A 19309-nucleotide genomic window follows, 5' to 3' on the forward strand; every position below is an offset into this window, starting at 1 on the left:
CCCTGAGCCGGTGAGATTTGAACAGCCAAACTGCAGAACTGCAGTCAGCTGAAGTAGCCTGCAGTGCTGCATTTAACCACTGCGCCACCTTGGCTCTATACTATACTACAATTATATACTACAAGAGTCTTGCATCCAGAACAAGTCAAGTGGGAAAGACTGAGACGCAGAAAAAATACCCTCCCCAAAATAAACCATTATTTGGGCGAGGGTATTTTATCCTGTTGCTATCTCCACCGTTTGATGTGTTCTGGATGCAATGGGCCCTTGTGACCTCTAGGCTGGAATACTGCAACGTGCTCTACATGGGGCTGCCCTTGAAGAGCATCCGGCGACTTCAGCTAGTCCAGAATGCGGCCGCGCGAGTGATTGTGGGCGCACCGCGGTTCGCCCACATAACACCTATCCTCCGCGAGCTGCACTGGCTACCTGTTGATCTCCGGGTGCGCTTCAAGGTGCTACTTACCACCCATAAAGCCCTCCATGGTAGTGGATCTGAGTACTTGAGAGACCGCCTCCTGCCAATTACTTCCCTACGACCTATTAGATCACACAGATTAGGCCTCCTTCGAGTTCCATCCGCCAGTCAGTGTCGACTGGCAACTACGCGGAGGAGAGCCTTTTCAGTAGTAGCTCCGACCCTTTGGAACGACCTCCCCGTGGAGATTCGCACCCTCACCACCGTCCAGACCTTCCGCACAGCCCTCAAGGCCTGGCTATCCTGTCAGGCCTGGGGATAAAGATTCTAATCCGTCCCCACCCGAATGATGAATGAATGTTGTGTTCTATTTTTACTTATGTATTGTCTCATGTCTTGTCCTGTATTCCCCTCCCCACAAATTGTAAGCCGCCCTGAGTCCCCTCAGGGAAAAGGGCGGCCTATAAATAATAAACAAACAAATCAAATCAAAATCAATGACTGTTCTTTCTCCATCACTCGGGGCCAATACGTGTAGTAAAAGCCTCGTTTGTGTGTTTTGTAGTAATTGCTGGTTTGATCGTACATCAAATTGGACCCCAGATCTGGTGCTACGTAGATCAACTCTGGAATTCTTTTTAAGGGCTTGTGTAGTTGTTTTCAATCCAAGCAGGTGGCACTTTTTAAATCTTTGTACGGTCCTTATGTGGGATCGCACTTCTGCCTTTCACCTGCCAGTACTAACAATAAACCCACCTGGGACCCAAAGAATCTACCTGAAAGGAAGACCCCGGCAGTCAGATGCCAACTCTTAAAACAATCTCCACTCAGGGCATTTTGTAGTTCAAACCCTTAGCATCACAAGGTGGCAGATGTACAACGAAGGGTACGAAATGCCCTCTTTTTGACAACACGATAGGCCGGAAGCTTTGGAAAGTTGGTTTATTCACTCAGGAAAAAAAAAAACTGTACAAATATTACAGGCAAGTTTCTTCTGCTGCAAAAAAGTATAAAAATAATCTTTTTATATGAATCAAAACTCATTTCTCTCCCTTCCACACACCCCCAAAACATTTCCTCCATGCATCCTTTGGGGGAATGTCACCTAAGGGGTCAGACGGGCGTAAGGAGGCGACAGCCAAGAGAAACGAAGGTTCGGCGGCTGAAGAGCAGGCCCAAACCACGTACGATATAGGCAGGGAGGGGGTGCAATGGAGGCAGGGAAGGAATTCCTATGGCTCGTCCGGGATGACCACACAAGAGCTGGACGAACAGCTCAGAAATCCTGGAAGAGGAAACTTCAGGTGAACAGGGGCTCCAGAGGGTTTTATTTGTTTGTTTGTTTGTTTGTTTGACAGTCCTGTGCCTAGAGGCCGAGAAAGATGCTCCTGGAGTGGTGAAAAATCTCTAGATCTATTTCCTATCCAGAAAAAGTCAAAAGTCGCTTTTGTGGATCCTTTAGAGCCCAGTGTTTTCAACTTGATAGCTTGAAGATTGGAGGGGGGGGGGACTTCAACTCCCAGAATTTCCCAGGCAGTAGGGCTAGCTAGGGAATTCCAGAAGTGGAAGTCCGCCCATCTTAATAGCTGTCAAGGTTGAGATACCGGAAACGGGGGTGGGGGGGAAGCAGCTTTGCCTAGGTCTCCCTAATGACATTAGAAACATTCCCTGATTACAGGGGGAAGGGGATGTCAGGATCAGGCCTGCCCGCTCACACGAACCTTTCCGCAATTCTAAGCAGCACACTTCATTCAGTCCCCATCTAACAGAGATTTTCAGCCAGGTCGTTACAAGGGCTGGGATGTGAGAGCGTGAGCTCCCCCCTTCGGATCAAAACCCTGCCCGCTCTACCAGCCACATGGCAGGAGGTGGGCTTTGGGTCACTGGGGCAGCACCCGCAAAAGCCTTCGGGGTTTGCATACGGCGTAACCCGGAGGCTGACGGGCGTTGAAAAGGATATGGCTTTCAAGGGGGAGGATGTTGGGAAGTGCAGAGGGGAGGAAGGGGGAAGCGAGGGCTGCTTCCACATCCCAAGGATCAGGAGAGGACCCTGACGGAGCGTATTGGAGAGAATGCGGGAAAGGGGCACGTCATGGTTGAGTTCCAAAGAGAAGGACTGCGTCAACAGGACCGGCGACGTCATGCTGCTAGCGTATCGCGAAGGGAAACCGCATCCCCAGCGCATCCGGGAAAGCCCTATTCTAGCGGCTATGGGAGGAGGACACGCTATCGAGACTCACTTCACTAGGTGTGACTAAATCGCCTTCATCGGCGGGTCCCGATGGAGACGTTTGGGGGGGGGATCTTGAGAGCCTCCCAATTTAGCCCCCAGCCAGCTCTTCCTTTGCTGAAGCAGCACAGCTGCAAACGGGGAGGGTGAACGGGATGACAACCCAGGATGGGTATGCAAAAGAGGGCTTTGCGCTGAGCGCCATCTGCTTGAAGCCCCGGCTTGGTTTTTGCACGCCCTTTTTACAAATCCTTTCTCACTTCTGACTCTTTGGAGGGAAAAGTGACTGTGCAAAACTGGCACCTTAAAAACACGCACTCACTCACACGCACGCACACACACACACCCTCTAAAGGGGGAAAGGGGCTTCGTGCTTTGTGTTAAGAGATGCACCAGGAGGGTTACTTGAAACGCCACTTCTAAGCACATTAAAAAACAAACAAAAAAAACTAGAACCGATCCTGAGAGCGGCTGAGATGCTTGCATTCCATCATGCCACAAGCAGACGATGCCTAGAGAGAGAACGCCCCGGTGTTTGAATTCTACAAACGAGCCAAAAAAAAGGGGAAGCCAGAGGTGGCATTTTTCCCAAAAACCACCTGGCTACGATTCGGCTGTAATGTTGGTAACCAGAAAGGAAGAAGGAAGGATTGGGGGGGGGAATGCAAAGTGCCCCCAGCAGTGCAGGGATGCCAAAACAGGCTAGGGGGAGGGAGGGGTGCGGACCCAAGGAAGCGCTTTTGCTGCTCGGCAAGGTTCAAAAGCAGGTGCCTGGGAGGGAAGGAGGAGGCCCATCCAGGATCCATGGAAGGACAAGGAATGGACTAAAATAAGCCAGGGAAGAAAAGGAAAGGGGAAAAAAAAAGCTGGAGACGAGTGTCTCCTCCTCGTTGGTTTTTCGGTCTAGATCAGAGCAGCTGTGTTTCACTCAAGCACTAGCAGACAAAAAAAAATCCAAAATGAAGAGTTGGGGGCGTGTTCCCCCCCCGCCCCCCACATTCCCTCGATACAGATTTCTTTCTTTAAAAAAAAAAGGTTGGGGGGGGAAGAATCCGTATCCCAAAGTCCATCCCGTCAGTCAAAGTCAGAGGTTGAGAATCGGGACGTCGAAAAGATCGCACACCCCTTCGCTCTCGTCCAAGTTGTAGATGTAGTCGTGGTCTCCGGGAGGCGGGGAGAGGCGGAGTAAAGGAGCAAACACTACCCGGGAGAGAAAAGGAGAAGCTTAGGAAGCCGGGCCCTCTTCCGACTCGGCAATCCCACCCTCTTGAGCCCAATCTTGCTTAACCTCAGCCAACTTTTAAGATGAGCGTTTCCCAGAATTCCCCAGCCAGCCATGGTCAACTAAAACAATGCAGATGTTTATCCTGTTTCCCTGAAAATAAGCCCTCCCCGGGTAATAAGCCCAATTTGGCTTCTGAGCACATGCGCTAAAATAAGCCCTCCCTGAAAATATTGCAACACAGCAGCAGCCATGAGGTGACCATGCTTACTGCCTCCTGCACCTTAATAATAAGACCTCCCTGAAAATAAGCCAAGTGCTTATTCCGGAGGTCAAAAGAAAATAAGACCCTGTCTTATTTTCGGGGAAACACAGTAACAGCTGCGTTCCCTAGTCTTCTCTGCTATCTGATGGGGCCTTCACTCTAAACTTGGGAGTTGGAAGAAATGCAGTCCTACCTTCAGATGACATCAGCTCTTCAAGCAACTCGGAATTCACGCACTCTATGGGAAGAAGAAGAAGAGGAAAAAGAATGCGTAAGACATTTACATGCGTGAAAAATATCCCCCGTGCCCCAAATTTGACGGGTTATTCTTCCAGCCCAGATTCTTCTGCCTCATAATTCATTCCTCTCTTGACTACGTATGAGTAATGGTTCCACCACAAAACCGTGGACGACGAAATCGCGGTCGACGAAAGCGCGCATTTGACGTCATCACAGCGCAACGAAAACATCGCGCTGTGATGGAAAAATGTAAAAATAAAGCGAAAACCTTACCCTAACCCCCCCAAACCTAACCCTAAACCTAACCCTAAACTTAACCCTTAACCTAAGCCTAAATCTAACCCTAAACCTAACCCTTAACCTAACGCTAAACCTAACGCTAACCTTTAACGTAAAATTTAACGTAACCCTAACGCTCTAAACATAACCCTAACCCTTAACCTAACCCTAACCCTAACCCTTACCTTTATGTGAATCGGCTTGCTTTAATTTTATTGTTATTTCAATTTTTAATTTTTTTCGTCGTGCTGTGATGACGTCAAATGCGCGCTTTCGTCGATCGCGCTTTTGTGGACCGCGGTTTTGACGGGTCACGTGAGTAATTGGGCAGATTCTGCAGGCTCCTGCACGAGCAACATCAAAGCAATGCATATTTAGCAGCTACTGCTTCCTTTCCCCGGGGGATTTGGTCTACGCAGGTAACCAAATGAAATGTCCTTTCAGTAACAGGTTTAAAGGTTTTATAATCTTTCAGCAGGTAGAAGTCTTCCTTACAAGCAGAAAACCAGCGCAGGAGACGCAAGCCAAGAAAAGTGCTTCCTTCTGTTGCTACTCTACAAGGGAAGGGCCTGATTCAAGTTTGCTTAAAATAGCCTGACTTTTTTTTTTGAACTTCCAAAAGAAAAAAGAAAAAAAGGCAAAGCACGAACAAGGTTTGCTACAGGGACACTAGCAACGCACCTCTGGTTGGCTCAAACATTTCTGAAAGCTCTTTGGGAAATTCCAGTACTGGAAAAAGAAAACAAAAAAAGAACAAACGTTGCACATCTTAAAGACCAATGCAATTATTGTGGCACAGGCCAGCTCTGTTTCCAACCTGAAGTCCTTTGGGGCTGCCATTCCCCATCGGAATAGGAATTCTGGAAGCAATAATTCCAACGTATTCGGGAGCCCAGGTAGGAAAAAGGCCAAGATACCATTCCAGAAACCGCAGTCTGCTAAGAGTTCTTGTTTTTATATCACTCTTGAGATTTCCACTGTCTACCCCAGTTATTTCCCACCCAACTTTACAACTTTTAAGCTGTGTGGACATCAAGTCCCAGAATTCATGCTGGCTGGGGAATTCTGGGAGTTGAAGTCCACACAGCTTAAGAGTCGTCCTGGTTGGGAAACACTGGATCTACACAGCTCGTTTCTCCTGGTTATTGATCACTTCCTCTTATCAGGTCTTCTGAGAAAAGGAGCCAGCAAAGGAGCAAAGTCAAACACACCCAACGACTTTGGAACGGAAAGCAGCCCATCGAAGTACAATGCAGGGGTCAGAGCCACTGGTTCTGTCTGTTTTGATCCATCGCAACCGCCCACCCGGTAGCTGAGAAATCAGAGCACTTACTTTCTGTGGGGAAGGACTTGATTGGTTCAAAAGAGGTAAAGGAGCTGGGTAGGACAGAACTGCTGTCCAGCAAGGCAGAGGATTGAAGAGGCTGCGTATCAAGCCCAGCCGGCGGGCTGGCCGGTACAGTCGAAGGGGTAAGCGACTCCAGCTCCCCACTGCTTTTTGATTCTGCGTTCGCGGTGCCTGTCTCTGCAATGGGAAAAGAGGGTGGCGGAAAGATTGGATTACTGTAACGCACTCTACATGGGGCTGCCCTTGAAGAGTGTTCGAAGACTTCAGTTAGTCCAGAACGCAGCCGCGCGAGCAATTGTGGGTGCACCCAGATACACCCACGTCACACCTATCCTCCGCGAGCTGCACTGGCTACCCATTAGTCTCCGGACCCGCTTCAAGATGCTGGTCGTTACCTATAAAGCCCTACATGGCATCGGACCTGGGTACCTGAGAGACCGCCTCCTGCCGATTACCTCCCATAGACCGATTAGATCTCACAGGTTTGGTCTCCTCCGGATCCCATCTGCCAGCCAATGTCGGCTGGCGACTCCCCGGGGGAGAGCCTTCTCTGTTGCAGCTCCAGCCATCTGGAATGACCTCCCTGTGGAGATCCGGACCCTTACTACCCTCCCGGCCTTCCGCAAAGCTCCCAAGTCCTGGCTGCTCCAGCAGGCTGGGGGGCTTTGTGAAACATCCAGCCCCATGGAAATTGTGAATGTTGCGTTTTTTAAAGTGTTGTCTTTGTCTATTTATCCCCCTTCCCTTGTCTATTGTGAGCCGCCCGGAGTCCTTCGGGAGTGGGCGGCATATAAGGCAAATAAACTAAACTAAACTAAAGATAAATTATTATTTAAACGGATGCCACTCAATGGCCTGTTGTGTCGGACGGGTTCCACACAGCTGGGGAAAAGCAGCTGGCAAGCTCATAGCAACCGTCAGGAAAAGTACTTCAAGTTCAACCAATCTGAATAGAGCTGGAACCTAGGAAGTCTCCTAATCCAGGGGTCGCTAACCTTCCGGACCTCGGGGACCACTAAATTCATAATTTTGAATCCCGCAAATCACCAATATGATTTTTTAAAAAGATAAATGGTATTTAGTGCAATATAAAAAAATGCACATATTTTTTCTTCGGACCATCAAAATTTTCTTGCGGACCACCAGTGGTCCATGGACTACCAGTTGGTGACCGCTGTCCTAGTCCAGCCCCCTGCTCAAGCAGGAGACCCTATACCATTTCAGACAAGTGACTGTCCAGTCTCTTCTTAAAAACCTCCATTGATGGAGCACCCACAACTTCTGCAGGCAAGTTGTTCCACTGGTTAATTGTCCTCACTGTTAGAAGTTTCTCCTTAATTCCAGGTTGCTTCTCTCCTTGGTTAGTTTCCATCCATTGTTTCTTGTCTTGCCTTCTAGTGCTTTAGAAAATAATTCTATTCTTTTCTTTCCTATTCTATTCTCTATATTGTATTCTATTCTAATTCTATTCTTTTCTTTCCTATTCTATTCTATTGTATTCACAGAGTTGGAAGGGACCTTCTAGAGAAGATTTCATTATTTTGATAGGAAAGTATCAACAACAAACTTTTTGCTCAATGTGCTTGTTTCCTGCTAAGGAAGGACATGCCATTATGTGATTTTTTTTAAAACTCAGATTCTGGCTATAGCAGAGATTCAAATGAGGATAAAAGGTTTATACCAGGGGTAGTCAACCTTTTTATACCTACCGCCCACTTTTGTATCTCTGTTAGTAGTAAAATTTTCTAACTGCCCACCGGTTCCACAGTAATAGTGATTTATAAAGTAGGGAAGTAACTTTACTTTATAAAATTTATAAAGCAGAGTTACAGCAAACCCCTACCGCCCACCATGAAAGCTGGAACGCCCACTAGTGGGCGGTAGGGACCAGGTTGACTACCACTGGTTTATACAGTGGCAAGGAAAACAGGGCATGGTTCCTAAATTTGGCCCTTGATTTCATTGTGACGGTTTCTATAAAATTAACCTAATTTAACCATGATCAGCCTCACCTTCTGGAGGTGCCCTGGGAACCAAAGTTTCTGAGTCAGCCAATGTTAATAGCGTAGCTACCGGTCCACACTTTAAAATGTGCGTTTAAACTTAACAAATTCTGTGCTTTCCACTCGTCCCTTTGAACAGCTCACCTGTCCCGGTGGCCGATTTGGGCACTGGGGATCTGTGGTCTTGCGTGCTGTTGGGTACAGATACAGGAGGGTGGGCACCGCTGGGAAGAGAGGTCTCTTGGGATGGGGCAACGGATGGCTTTGTGGAGGGTGTGATTGGCTGGCACTGAATGAGGTCTTCGGGGGGAGGGACAGGAAGCACCACCGGAGGAGAACTCCAGGCATCCTTGTTCACTAGAAGAACATCAATGGAAGCGTTGCTACTCTTCAGGTGGATCTGGTATTTCCTCTGGCCGTTTAAGCCCTAGAGAGGAAGAAAAAGAGAGGTTGCATGGATGCAAGTATATGAAGACAATGTTGGTGCAACAACATTATCTGGTGTCATCACAATCGGAGGAACACACAAGACTGAAAGGAAGCCATCGATGTCAGTATGGAATTCTTTCTCCAGGTATTCTCCATGTTCAGGTGACACCCCCCCCCCCAAAACCTTCTCTGTCCCCATGAAAAGAGAGGGCCCTCACAATTTGTTGAGCCCCACATTCAGCAACATGCTCCGTGGATTAAAGTAGCCTAGAGTGCCAAGTGGAATAGGTGTGTGTCTGTGTGTGTGTGTGTGTGTGTGTGTGTGTGTGTGTGTGTGTGTGTGAGCTTAACACAGTTCCAGACATCTTAGAGCAGGCGTCTGCAACCTTGGCAGCTTTAAGACTTATGGACTTCAACTCCCAGAGTTCCTAAGCCAGCAAAGCTCTGGGAGTTGAAGTCCATAAGTTGCCAAGGTTGCAGACCCCTGCTTAGAGCAGGCCGTTGTTTTAACTAGAGACCCTAGGGAATTTGAACACGTGGTCTGCACAGAACTGTATCCACTAAGACCCCTTAGGCCAGGGTTTCCCCACTTTTAAGATGCAAGGACTTCCAATTCCCATGCTTCTCCAGCCAGGGGAACTCTGGGAGTTGGAAGCCCATGTTGCTCTTGTTGGGAAATCTTGCCTCCCAGCCAAATACCGTATTTTTCGGAGTATAAGACGCACCAAGGTTTGAAGAGGCAAATTTTCTAAAAAAGTTTTTCCACTCTGCAGTCCTCCCAAAAATGGCCCGTTTTTCGTGAAAACGGGCCCGTTTCTTTTTAAGGCATGAATAGCATTTAGGCGGCTTGTAGAGTGCTCCAGAAGGGAGCAAAAATGAGCAAAAAATGGCCTATTTTTGTGAAAACGGGCCTGTTTTTTGTCAAACAAATTGAATGCATAACCTTTAGGAAGCTTATAGAGTGCTCTTGAGGGCTGGGGGGGGGGGGCAAAATTGAGCAAAAAAAAGGCCCGTTTTTCGCTCATTTCTGCCCTCCCCAGCCCCCAGGAGCACTCTGCAAGGATTCTAGAGGCTATTAACGGCCTTTTGGTGAAGGGGGCAGAGTTTCGGGAGGTCAAAAATGCTGAATTCAGTGTGTAAGACGCACCCAGATTTTGAGAGAAAAACGTGCATCTTATACTCCGAAAAATACAGCGTATTTCTATCACAGCAATATTCCCTTGGGAGTAATCCTTCATGTGGCTGGGATTACTGAATTGATTTCTTTTTCACTGCTGTTTTTCTTCTTCCTAGTCTCCATTTTTTCCCTCTTAACTTTCTTGTCTTCCTTTTGCATCTTGATTCCCCAGGAAGTGAGCTAGATCAGATTGCTCTTGATTGTATCTAACTATCAACTGAGTGTTTCTGGAATGCCATGTTCGATTGGTAACTTTTTGCAGAGGGCTTCCTCCTCTTCATTTTTTGCTTGTAACCTGTCAAATATGTTTTCTTTTATGTACCAATGCACCAATGACAAATTCATTGTGTGTCCAATCACACTTGGCCAATAAAGAATTCTATTCTATTCTACCCTTGATCATCGAAGCTGACTTGAAGAGAGCTCTCTGCTAGCATCTTCAAACATCAACACCCACCTCAGGGACAGGAACTTCTAGCTGGGTTCCTGATGGAGCCCGGATGGCCAGCAGAGTGTCGCCTGTAACGAGAAACCAAAAGGCTGCATTCAGGAAACAGAGCCAAGCAGAGAGCAACACGAGATTGTGCATTGCTCAGTTCTTCCGCGCCAGCTGGGCACGATGTTTTCAGTCCCTGATTGCCAGGAAGTTTCTTCCCATCTCCCACACTCCCAATTCTACCCACAATGCAAATCAAAAGTACGTTGATCCAGGGAAGGACCAGCTTCTTATGAAGATTTGGCAAGGGTGGGATTACATTAGGCAGAGGTTTTAGGGATGAAGTGACGCGCCATTCTTACCTGGGAAGCACTTGCAAAGATCCTCATCTGTCACATATGCTAATGTTCCTGAAGTTAAGGGAAAAACCAACTGCCTCTGAAACTCTGCAAGATTATCCCCCCCCCTCCCCACCCAGTATTTTTTCTTCTGTTTACGGCCCTGTAACCCAGTAAATCCCCTTTGTCGGGATGGAGTCAGGGCGACTGAACAGAGCTGAGCATTTACTGGCCAGATGCCCTTCCAGTGGCCTATGCAGAGTTCACAGCAGATATTTACTCTCTGTGCCTTGATAAAACATCAGTCGCTGCCTAGGATTGAACTCACAACCTGGATTGTTGAAAATCAGCAGTAGTTTTCTGCCATTCCAAGATAGACATACACAAACAAACATGTAGCATGCACCCCAAAGTCTCAATCCTAGGAAAAAGGATACTAATTTGAAACACAAGGAGCGTTATTATTTCATGTTATTAGGACAGCGGAATAAAAGAGCCTTTTCTAATTTGACGTTAGCTGTTTTTCTGTTATCCTGTGCAAATTAGGTTACCTGCCTAGAAACATTTCTATTAGAAATAGCTTGCATAAAAAAACTTGTCCTATACAAATTGGCATTATATATATATAATCCCAATGTATACATACATTGGTGTGTGTATGTATGTGTGTATACATACATACACACACAAAAACATATATATATATATACATATATACATATATACATATATACATATATACATATATACATATATACATACATACATACATACATACATACATATATATATATATATATATATATATGTATTAGTGTCACAACCCCTGGTAAGCCCCAATTATGGGAGGAAGCTAACTGCTTCCAACATCTGTCAATCGGCTCGTCACAAGAGTCCATCACGACAGAAACCCAATATTTTTACTGTTGCCTTTTTGTTATATTTGTGCACAAATAAAAACACACACACACACACATATATATATATATATATATAAGGGACGTGCAGTCAGGGGAGGCAGGGCCTCACCACTGTCATCATGAAAAGAAAAAAAAAATTAAAAGGAAAAAGGCTGAGTTAGTTGCTGCCAGAGTTACAGTGGATTATTCTACTTAGTGCTTAACTGCAGGAGGAGGCGAGAGAACCACGTGCCTCCTTTAGTCTATCTTTATGATCACTTGAGCAGAGTTAAACAAGGGTTAAAAGGCGAAAACTTCCTTATGCAGAGGAGGCACAGGGTTCTCTTGCCTCCTCCTGCAGAGGGCACTTTTTTTAGAGGCTTTTTTAAAACAGTGAAGCAGAGTCATCCATTGGGGACTCTGGCAGCAGCTAACCCAACCTGGTTTCAGCAGCTCTTGCCTTTTTCCTTTTACATTTTTTACATTTTCATCATGGCAGACAAGAGGAGAGTTGAAATCCTCTGTGACACAGCTGGAAAAGGTATGTGACTCGGAGGGAGGAATTCAAAATTATTGTAATTTGTAAGTCATTGTAATTTGTATTATTGTAATTAATTTGTGTGTGTATGTATGTTTTATCCGCCTCTGTTGGCTTGCGGGCTGACACTATTTTTTAAAGCCATGTCGCCGCGCCCCGCCAGAGTGGGACACGTCCTGCTGTATGGCCGGTGTGGCGGCATGGCTTTAAAGACAGCGGCGTGCGTGCGCCCTCACGATTCAGTGCAGCCACTCCATCCCGTTAAACTGCCTCACAGTTAAAAAAAAAAAGGAAACTCGGCCCGACTTGGCTTTAATGAAGGCGGCACTCTGCACACGCCCAGAGGACCACCCCGCTTTTGCAACCAAGAACGTTGGAGCGGGAGCGGCTTTCTCTTTTGCCACCTGCCAATCCCTTTAAACCCTCTTTTTGCCCTGCGAGTTGGGAGGAGACGGATGGAGGGAGGCTGGAAGGCGGCAGGGGCGCCCCTTGTGCCACTGCTTCTCGGAGTGCTCTGCGCGGCTTGCTTGCCTGAGTCTCTCCGGGCGTCCTTCCGCCCTGACTCAGAGGCCGCTGAGGGAGGAGGACTGAGCTGGGAGCCCCCCCCAACCATCCATGCCTATCCAAGCCGGGTAAGAAGCGCTGCACCCCGCTCCTCTCCAGCCCCTCGCTTTCTCTTTAACCCCCTCAAACGGCCTTCAGGTCTGGCTCTGCTTTCCCCGCTTTTGCAAAGGGGGAAGTGTGTGGCCGGGGGCGCGCGTATATGAGCGGACTGCCTAGCCGCGGGTTTCCCCTTCTTCCCCCCCCCCCGCCGAAGCCACCCCCAAAGCCCCGTGTCCCGCTCTATGGCGGAAAGCCACACCGGCACTTTAAAGCTATATATAATGGCTCCGTGTGTGTATATGTTCTAGCATAACTCTGGAATGCCTTGAGCAATTTCAACCAAACTTGGTACATAGATGACCTACTCTCTGGAAAAAAAAATATTATGGAGGTAAGACACCCTCATAACCCCTTGGGAGTATGTGTTCTATTAAGATATAGCCTGTTGTGCCTTAAAATGGCTTCTACTGTACAATGCAGTGGAGTTGCCATGGTAACGGCTTCACCAGTACTCCCTCTGGTAAGGGGGAAAATCCAACATTAGAAATTACGTTTGGTCCGGACATTTTCCTCTTATAAATAAATATCCGGGCAACGCCGAGTTATCAGCTAGTCAATGATATAAAGATGAGAGATGCTCTCACTCTGAGACTGCAAATTCCAGAATTCCCAGGCAACATGACTGAATTCTGGGCACTGCCGTCTCAAATATCCGGGAGGAAGAACCATAAAGTTAGGCCAGAGCAGAATCATCAGAAAAGACCTGCGTTTTAGCTTCAAAGAAACCCGAAGGCAGGAAGAATCAAGAGTAGACTCCAAGGATATTCTTTGTTCTGTACATCGTCGGTGACATTTCTGATACTTTGCTGCACCCACATCTTTTGTTGTTCCAGTTCTCGTTCCCGATGCTCTAGATCCTCAATCTCTGCTTTCAACTCAATCAACTTGTGGGCAATTTCTCGGGTATTACAGCCAGGCCCCACACCTCTGCCAAGAAAACAAGAGAAATCAAGGGATCGGCCTTTTCCACAGCGTATTAAGAATCCGATACCAGAGACAAATGGCCATTTTAATCACACACATTGCCCGCAGAAGGAAACTTTTACAGGTTTTCTTTGTTTTAGTTCTATCTTTTCAGAGAGAATTAAGTGACACATTTAATGCACCCAAGAGAGAACTCAAAGACCCTTTTCAGAGTTCTTCTTCTGCCTCATATTTTCCCCGAGTGGGTGGGAAAATCCGGTAGTAAAAGTCTCAAAAGTTCTCATCCCTATGGGAGAGAGGGTGGGAGGGAAGGTGAGAAGGAAGGGAGGGAGTGGATCGGGAAAGGAGAGGTAGAGGGGGAGGGGAAGTAGGGTAGAGGGGGATGATGGAGGGAAGATAGAAAGTTGGAGGGGATGGAAGAAAGAGGTGTATGGAGAGTGGAAGAGGTATATTGGGTTTCTATTTTCTGGGGTATTGTTGACAAGAGGAATAGCTGCGATTGTTGTTTAATGCTGTATGGTGTTGGCTATGCACAGTATATATGTGAGTGTATGAAAATGAAAATGAAAAAAATAAAAATATTTTGCTAGAAAAGAAAAAAGAAAAAAATCTTTAAAAAAGTTCTCATCCCTGGAAGATCGATTTTTTTTTCTCAGCCAATTTCCCCTTCCACACCATTTTTTTTAATAAGCGCCAAATTTCCTAAATTAGGTTTGGGTCATGACTAAATTGATTTGTGACCCAAGTTATGGAGCGAATTATGTTCGTGACCAGAGGGTGCATGTGTGCGTTTTCGTAGATTTTCACGGGTGTAGGTATGCTGGTCTTGTTGTATTCGGGTCTTTTTCCGTGTAAAATTGAGATTGTCTTGGCAACGTTTCGGCAAAGTCCCACTCGCCATCTTCAGGCTGAGTTTTGGGCTTAAAGCGTGGGCGGAGCTGCCGTCTTTCTATGAAACTTGCTGTGTGTGTGTGTGTGGTGTACTGGGTTTGTTTCAGTAAGTGGAATGATTGGTTGTGTGGTTGTATCATGATTGGTAGATTGTGCTGGCTGTGTGTCTGTTGTTGTTTCGTGTTGTAACGGCCTGGGTGGTGGGTGGGGCTCGTTTGTTGACTGGGGCTGGTTTCCAGATGTCTGGTAGGCGGGAGGTATCACCCCCACAACATGAATAAACATGCCGATACTTCCCGCCTACCAGACATCTGGAAACCAGCCAACAAAGAAGCCCCACCCACCACCCAGGCCGTTACAACACGAAACATGTATGTATGTATGTATGTATGTATGTATGTATGTATGTATGTATATCTACAGTCACTCAGGAGAGTTACTGATAAAGTTCCTCCAAAGCCAGCTTCAGGGAAACACATACACACCCCAGCTGTCTCAAAGGTGCTTGCTCAAAAGGCAACTGGACTTTGGTTTTTCCTTAAGGAAGACGTTTCTCTTCTCATCCAAGGAGCTTCTTCAGTTCTGACTCAATTCAGTCAGTCAGAACTGGGGAAGCTTCTTGGATGAGAAGTGAAACGTCTTCAAATAAAAAACAAAGGAAGTCCAGTTGCCTTTTGAAAAAGCACCTTTGAGACAACCATGACTTGGATGACTGAGAACTGAGAAACTTCACAGACACCCTGCAGCTGTTCAGAGAAATTGTTCTGATTCACCCGTCCGACTGTTTAACGATGGATGCAACTGCAGCCGTTCCAATGGAAGTTTAGTGTCAGGGCTTCGGTCTCCTGCTACTCACTTCCACTGAATACTGTTCTTCGATTTCTTCTCGATTAGCCCGATGCCCTCGAGGACGTTTGTAATATCATAAATCCGTCTCTTTTGCCGCACTGCCAGAGTATCTGCTGCCTGCAAAGGCGAACCAACAAAAAAGAGGTGAGTTCAAAAGTACCACGGTGTTAAAAAAAAATAAAAAATACCTGGACCGTCACAACACAAAAGCTGTGTTAATTACATCACACCCTGTTTGTGAACTTTCTCAATTGCTCAGGACAGTCTATTTTAAAACTGAAAAGTGCCAAACTCTTTCATGAATGGTTATTGTGGGGTGAAACTGTCAAACTCATCACCAAATCTAACACTGTACAAAGCGGCTGCTACAACTGTAAAAACAGAGCGCCTTATGCAAAAATTAACTATTGTTCAGATTAGGCTAATGTGCTTACTGCTTCGACAATTCATCAACAATGGTTGCTAATCAAGAATGGCTCACAATCTTGTTTCTTGGGCCTTCTCTTTATTTGTTTGCATTCCATTTTAATTTGTGTCCTGCATCATCATCATCTAACGACCCCATGATCCCTTGCAGGGTGGAGTCTAGGCAACTGAATGGAGCTAGCCGAATGTTTATTGCCCGGATGCCTTTCCTGTCGCCAACGCGGAGCTTTGTTCAACAGATATATTCTCATTGTGCCCAGAGAGAGAAATATCTGCCTCTACCTAGGATTGAACCCACAGACTCCTGTTTGTGAGGCGAGAGCTCCGCCTCTAGGCCACTGCATGCCTCTGCTCTTGTTTCCTGCAAATTTATTTCATTATTTGACATGGTTAAATCATTTCTCTTTCATTTTGCCTATATAGATAAATACTGTAATGGCAGTGCTGGGCTAGTGAACTTTGACCCATTTTTTAAATTTTCCTGCAATATATTAGATGAAAGCACCATCCTGCACATGGCTATTCACAGCACATTTTTTTCAATTGAACAAGAATGACCCACAGATAAATACCCATGTACAGGATTTATGCATTTTTATGATGCCGAAGAATTGTTTTCACTGCAGGAGAAGTAACATTCCTTCTCTTTGGATTTGACAAAAGCCTGTCCATACTTCCTTAAAGGTAGATCCCACTGAATGTAGGTGAGCTTACTTCTAAATCAGGGCTGTCCAAACTTGGGAACTTTTGAGACTTGTGGACTTCAACTCCCACAAGGTAGCTGGGGAATTCTGGGAGTTGAAGTCCACAAGTCTCAAAAGTTCCCAAGTTTGGACACCGCTGTTCTAAATAAACAACTCCTCAGACTGTACTGCTGTGATATGTATAAATGCTGTAGCAACACTTCCAATCACTGCTTCCTTTTGGAATAAATACATATAGTCCTATGACTTACAACAGTTGTACAGTTTGAAGTCACAACAGCACTGAAAAAGAGTGACTTATGAGGATTTTTCACAAGTCTATCCACTGCCACATCCCCGTGGTCGTGATCAAAATTCAAATGCTTGGCAACTGGTTCGTACTTGTGACGGTTGCAAAAAAAGAAGGGGGGGGAGACCCAGATTCATTTAACAACCGTGTCATTAACTGAAGAACTGCAGTGATTCACTTCATTGTGGCAAGAAAGGTTGCCAATGGAGCAAAATTCACTTCGCTGTCTCACTTAGCAATAGAAATGATGAGCTCCATTGTGATTGTGTAACCAATTTCGTTGTATTCATTTTGTACGACAATAAAGACTATACTATGATCCAAAAGTCGAGAACTATCCATTCTGTGTAGGAACCATAGGTTGCTGCTGTTAATTTATCCAACAGAGGACTATACAGCTGCAGCCCTCCAGATGTTGCTGAACATTAACTCTTGAGACACAATCCGCATGGCCAATGGGGAAGGATGCTCGGAGTCGCCCTTATTTCCCATCTATGATTCACATGGGGATTCATTGATACTTCACCCATGCTCTGTTAAACCTCAGTTGTGGTTCACAGCACAAGAAGCAACTTCCTGCCTGGGACTTTGCTCTAGGTTTCTTATGTATGGGGAAAACCCTGCTGTGCCTTGCTACCAACTGTCCTTAGTTTCAAGAAGTTTGGGACTCTTCCCCCCCCACCCCAAATCTTCTGCAGAAATCTAAACCCTCCCAAGCATGCCTAAGAAAGCCCTGTACACAAAACACAGCCACTGTGGTGAGGTCGTGCCTTTGCAAGCACCCAGGTAGCGGAAGGGAGGTGGGGGAGAAAAGGGGAAGAAAGGGCTCCCACCAGCTGGCAGAATGGAGGGAAAGTAAGGACAAAAAGCTGAACGCCATCTCCCCCACCCCCGTTGCCCTACTGATGCTGGATGAGAGAAGGAAGGAAGGAGATGGGAAGGAAAGAAGGAAGGAGGGAGGGAGGGAAAGATAGATAGATAGACAGACAGACTGCAAGCCAGAAGGAAGGAAGGAAGGAGATGGGAAGGAAGGGAAGAAGGAAAAGAGAGGGAAGGATAGATAGATAGATAGATAGATAGATAGATAGATAGATAGATAGATAGATAACCAGACAGATAAGAGATTAGAAAGATAAGATACAGAGATGATAGATGACAAAGATTACATAGATAGATGATGATGATAGATAGATGATAGATAGATAGACAGACAGACAGCAAGCCAGAAGGAAGGAAGGAAGGAAGGAAGGAAAGAAGGAAGGAGGGAAGGATAGATAGATAGATAGATAGATAGATAGATAGATAACCAGTCAGATAAGAGATTAGAAAGATAAGATACAGAGATGATAGATGACAAAGATTACATAGATAGATAGATGATGATGATGATAGATAGACAGAGAGACAGACAGACAGATATAGGATGCAAGCCAGAAGGAAGGAAGGAAGGAGGGAGGGAGGGAAGGAAAGATAAATGGATGGACGGACAGACAGACAGGATGCAAGCCAGAAGGAAGGAAGGAAGCTCATTGGAGGGAGAGATGGGGTGGAAGACCCCAACCGCACCCCCCCCCCAAAAAATGTCTGAGTCATGCTCCAAACAGAAGCCGTGTGTCAAATGTGACCAAATAGGGAGCATGTGCAGGGACCGCACACACGTGCAACACACAAGAAAGCCACACACATGCAGGGCAAAGGATGCTGCCTAGCAGGCTGAGGATGCTCTTTTGCTCTCTCGCCCGGCTGTGCAATCCCCTAGCACCCCAGGTGGCAGCCTCTTTTCCCCAGGCTCGGCCGCAGATGGGTGTTGTAGTCCTCGCCTCGCAGCTGGTGGAAGGAGAGAAGACCACCAGCGGGGGGGGGGGGGGGGGGCAGACCCACATGGGGTGGGGGAGACAGTCCCCTCCCTGGAAGCTGAAGCTGCCCAAAGCTCTCCTGGCCGGGGAAGGCATTGAGAGCGCTGCCAGCCCCCCACCCCCGCGGGTGCATGCGGATGGCCTTTGTAGTCCACACACACCTGCAAACCTGCGGACCGACTGCTTCTCCCCGAGGAGGGGGAGATTTGGGGGGTTTTGTGCTTCCCCAGGCGAGGATCCTGCCCTTCCCCCTCCTCTCCCCCAGCCCCCACCCCCAAGCAGGCGGATGGGCTTTGTAGTCCACACACACACATGCAAACCTGCGGGCAGGCTGCCTCTCCTCGGGGAGGGGGAGATAGGAGGGTGACTTGTGCTTCTCCAGGCGAGAGTCCTGCCAACACCCCCCCCCCTCACCTCCCCAGCCGACCCCCGGCTCACCAGCTTCAAGTCGAGCACGCCGTCCTTGGCCTCCTGCAGCAGCGAGACGAACTTGGTGGTGAGCAGCCCCAGGCTCTTCTCGTGCCGGCTGGGTGCGCCGCCCGGCGGCTGCGGTCCGGACTCCGCCATCCGGACGGCTCACACCTGCCGCCGGTGTGCGGATCCCAGCGCTCACTCCGTCGCGGGCCCCCCGTCCACTCTGCCGCCGCCGCCGCCGCTTCCGGCCGCCGCGGGGCATGACGGGAGGGGGAGGAGCCAAGGCGCTCCATCTTGAAAGAAGGGGCGGGGCTTTCCCGCCCTCTTCTCCAAGCTCCGCCCCCCCTCCAGCCGGCTTTTCTTGGTTGGTTTTCTTGCGCGGCATTCCGCCGGCAGAGATGGCTGGTGAATGCTCTCTGGGTGTAGCGACGCCTACTGGCCAGGAGACGAACAGACACGGTGGGGCCCTCC

General features: G+C 47.4%; 1 protein-coding gene across 2 annotated transcripts; it reads right to left on the reverse strand.

Annotated features, from left to right (window-relative positions):
* Positions 1–1774: 1774 nt before the first annotated feature.
* Positions 1775–19097, reverse strand: LOC116517806 (transcription factor E2F4-like). 2 transcript variants are annotated; one of them, XM_032230981.1, is made up of 10 exons: positions 18863–19097; positions 15157–15266; positions 13251–13412; positions 10410–10453; positions 10069–10130; positions 8150–8432; positions 5988–6179; positions 5336–5383; positions 4329–4373; positions 1775–3848 (listed from the first exon to the last, which is right to left on the reverse strand). In XM_032230981.1, exons 1-10 carry the CDS (start codon positions 18989–18991, stop codon positions 3733–3735), a joined length of 1191 nt encoding a protein of 396 aa, XP_032086872.1. In that variant the 5' UTR covers positions 18992–19097; the 3' UTR covers positions 1775–3732. The 2 variants fall into 2 exon arrangements, with proteins under 2 accessions (XP_032086872.1, XP_032086873.1); XM_032230982.1 differs by lacking the exon at positions 5336–5383.
* Between the last annotated feature and the right edge of the window lie 212 nt (positions 19098–19309).

Source organism: Thamnophis elegans, chromosome 14, assembly GCF_009769535.1.
Source record: "Thamnophis elegans isolate rThaEle1 chromosome 14, rThaEle1.pri, whole genome shotgun sequence".
Classification (NCBI taxonomy): Eukaryota; Metazoa; Chordata; class Lepidosauria; order Squamata; family Colubridae; genus Thamnophis; species Thamnophis elegans.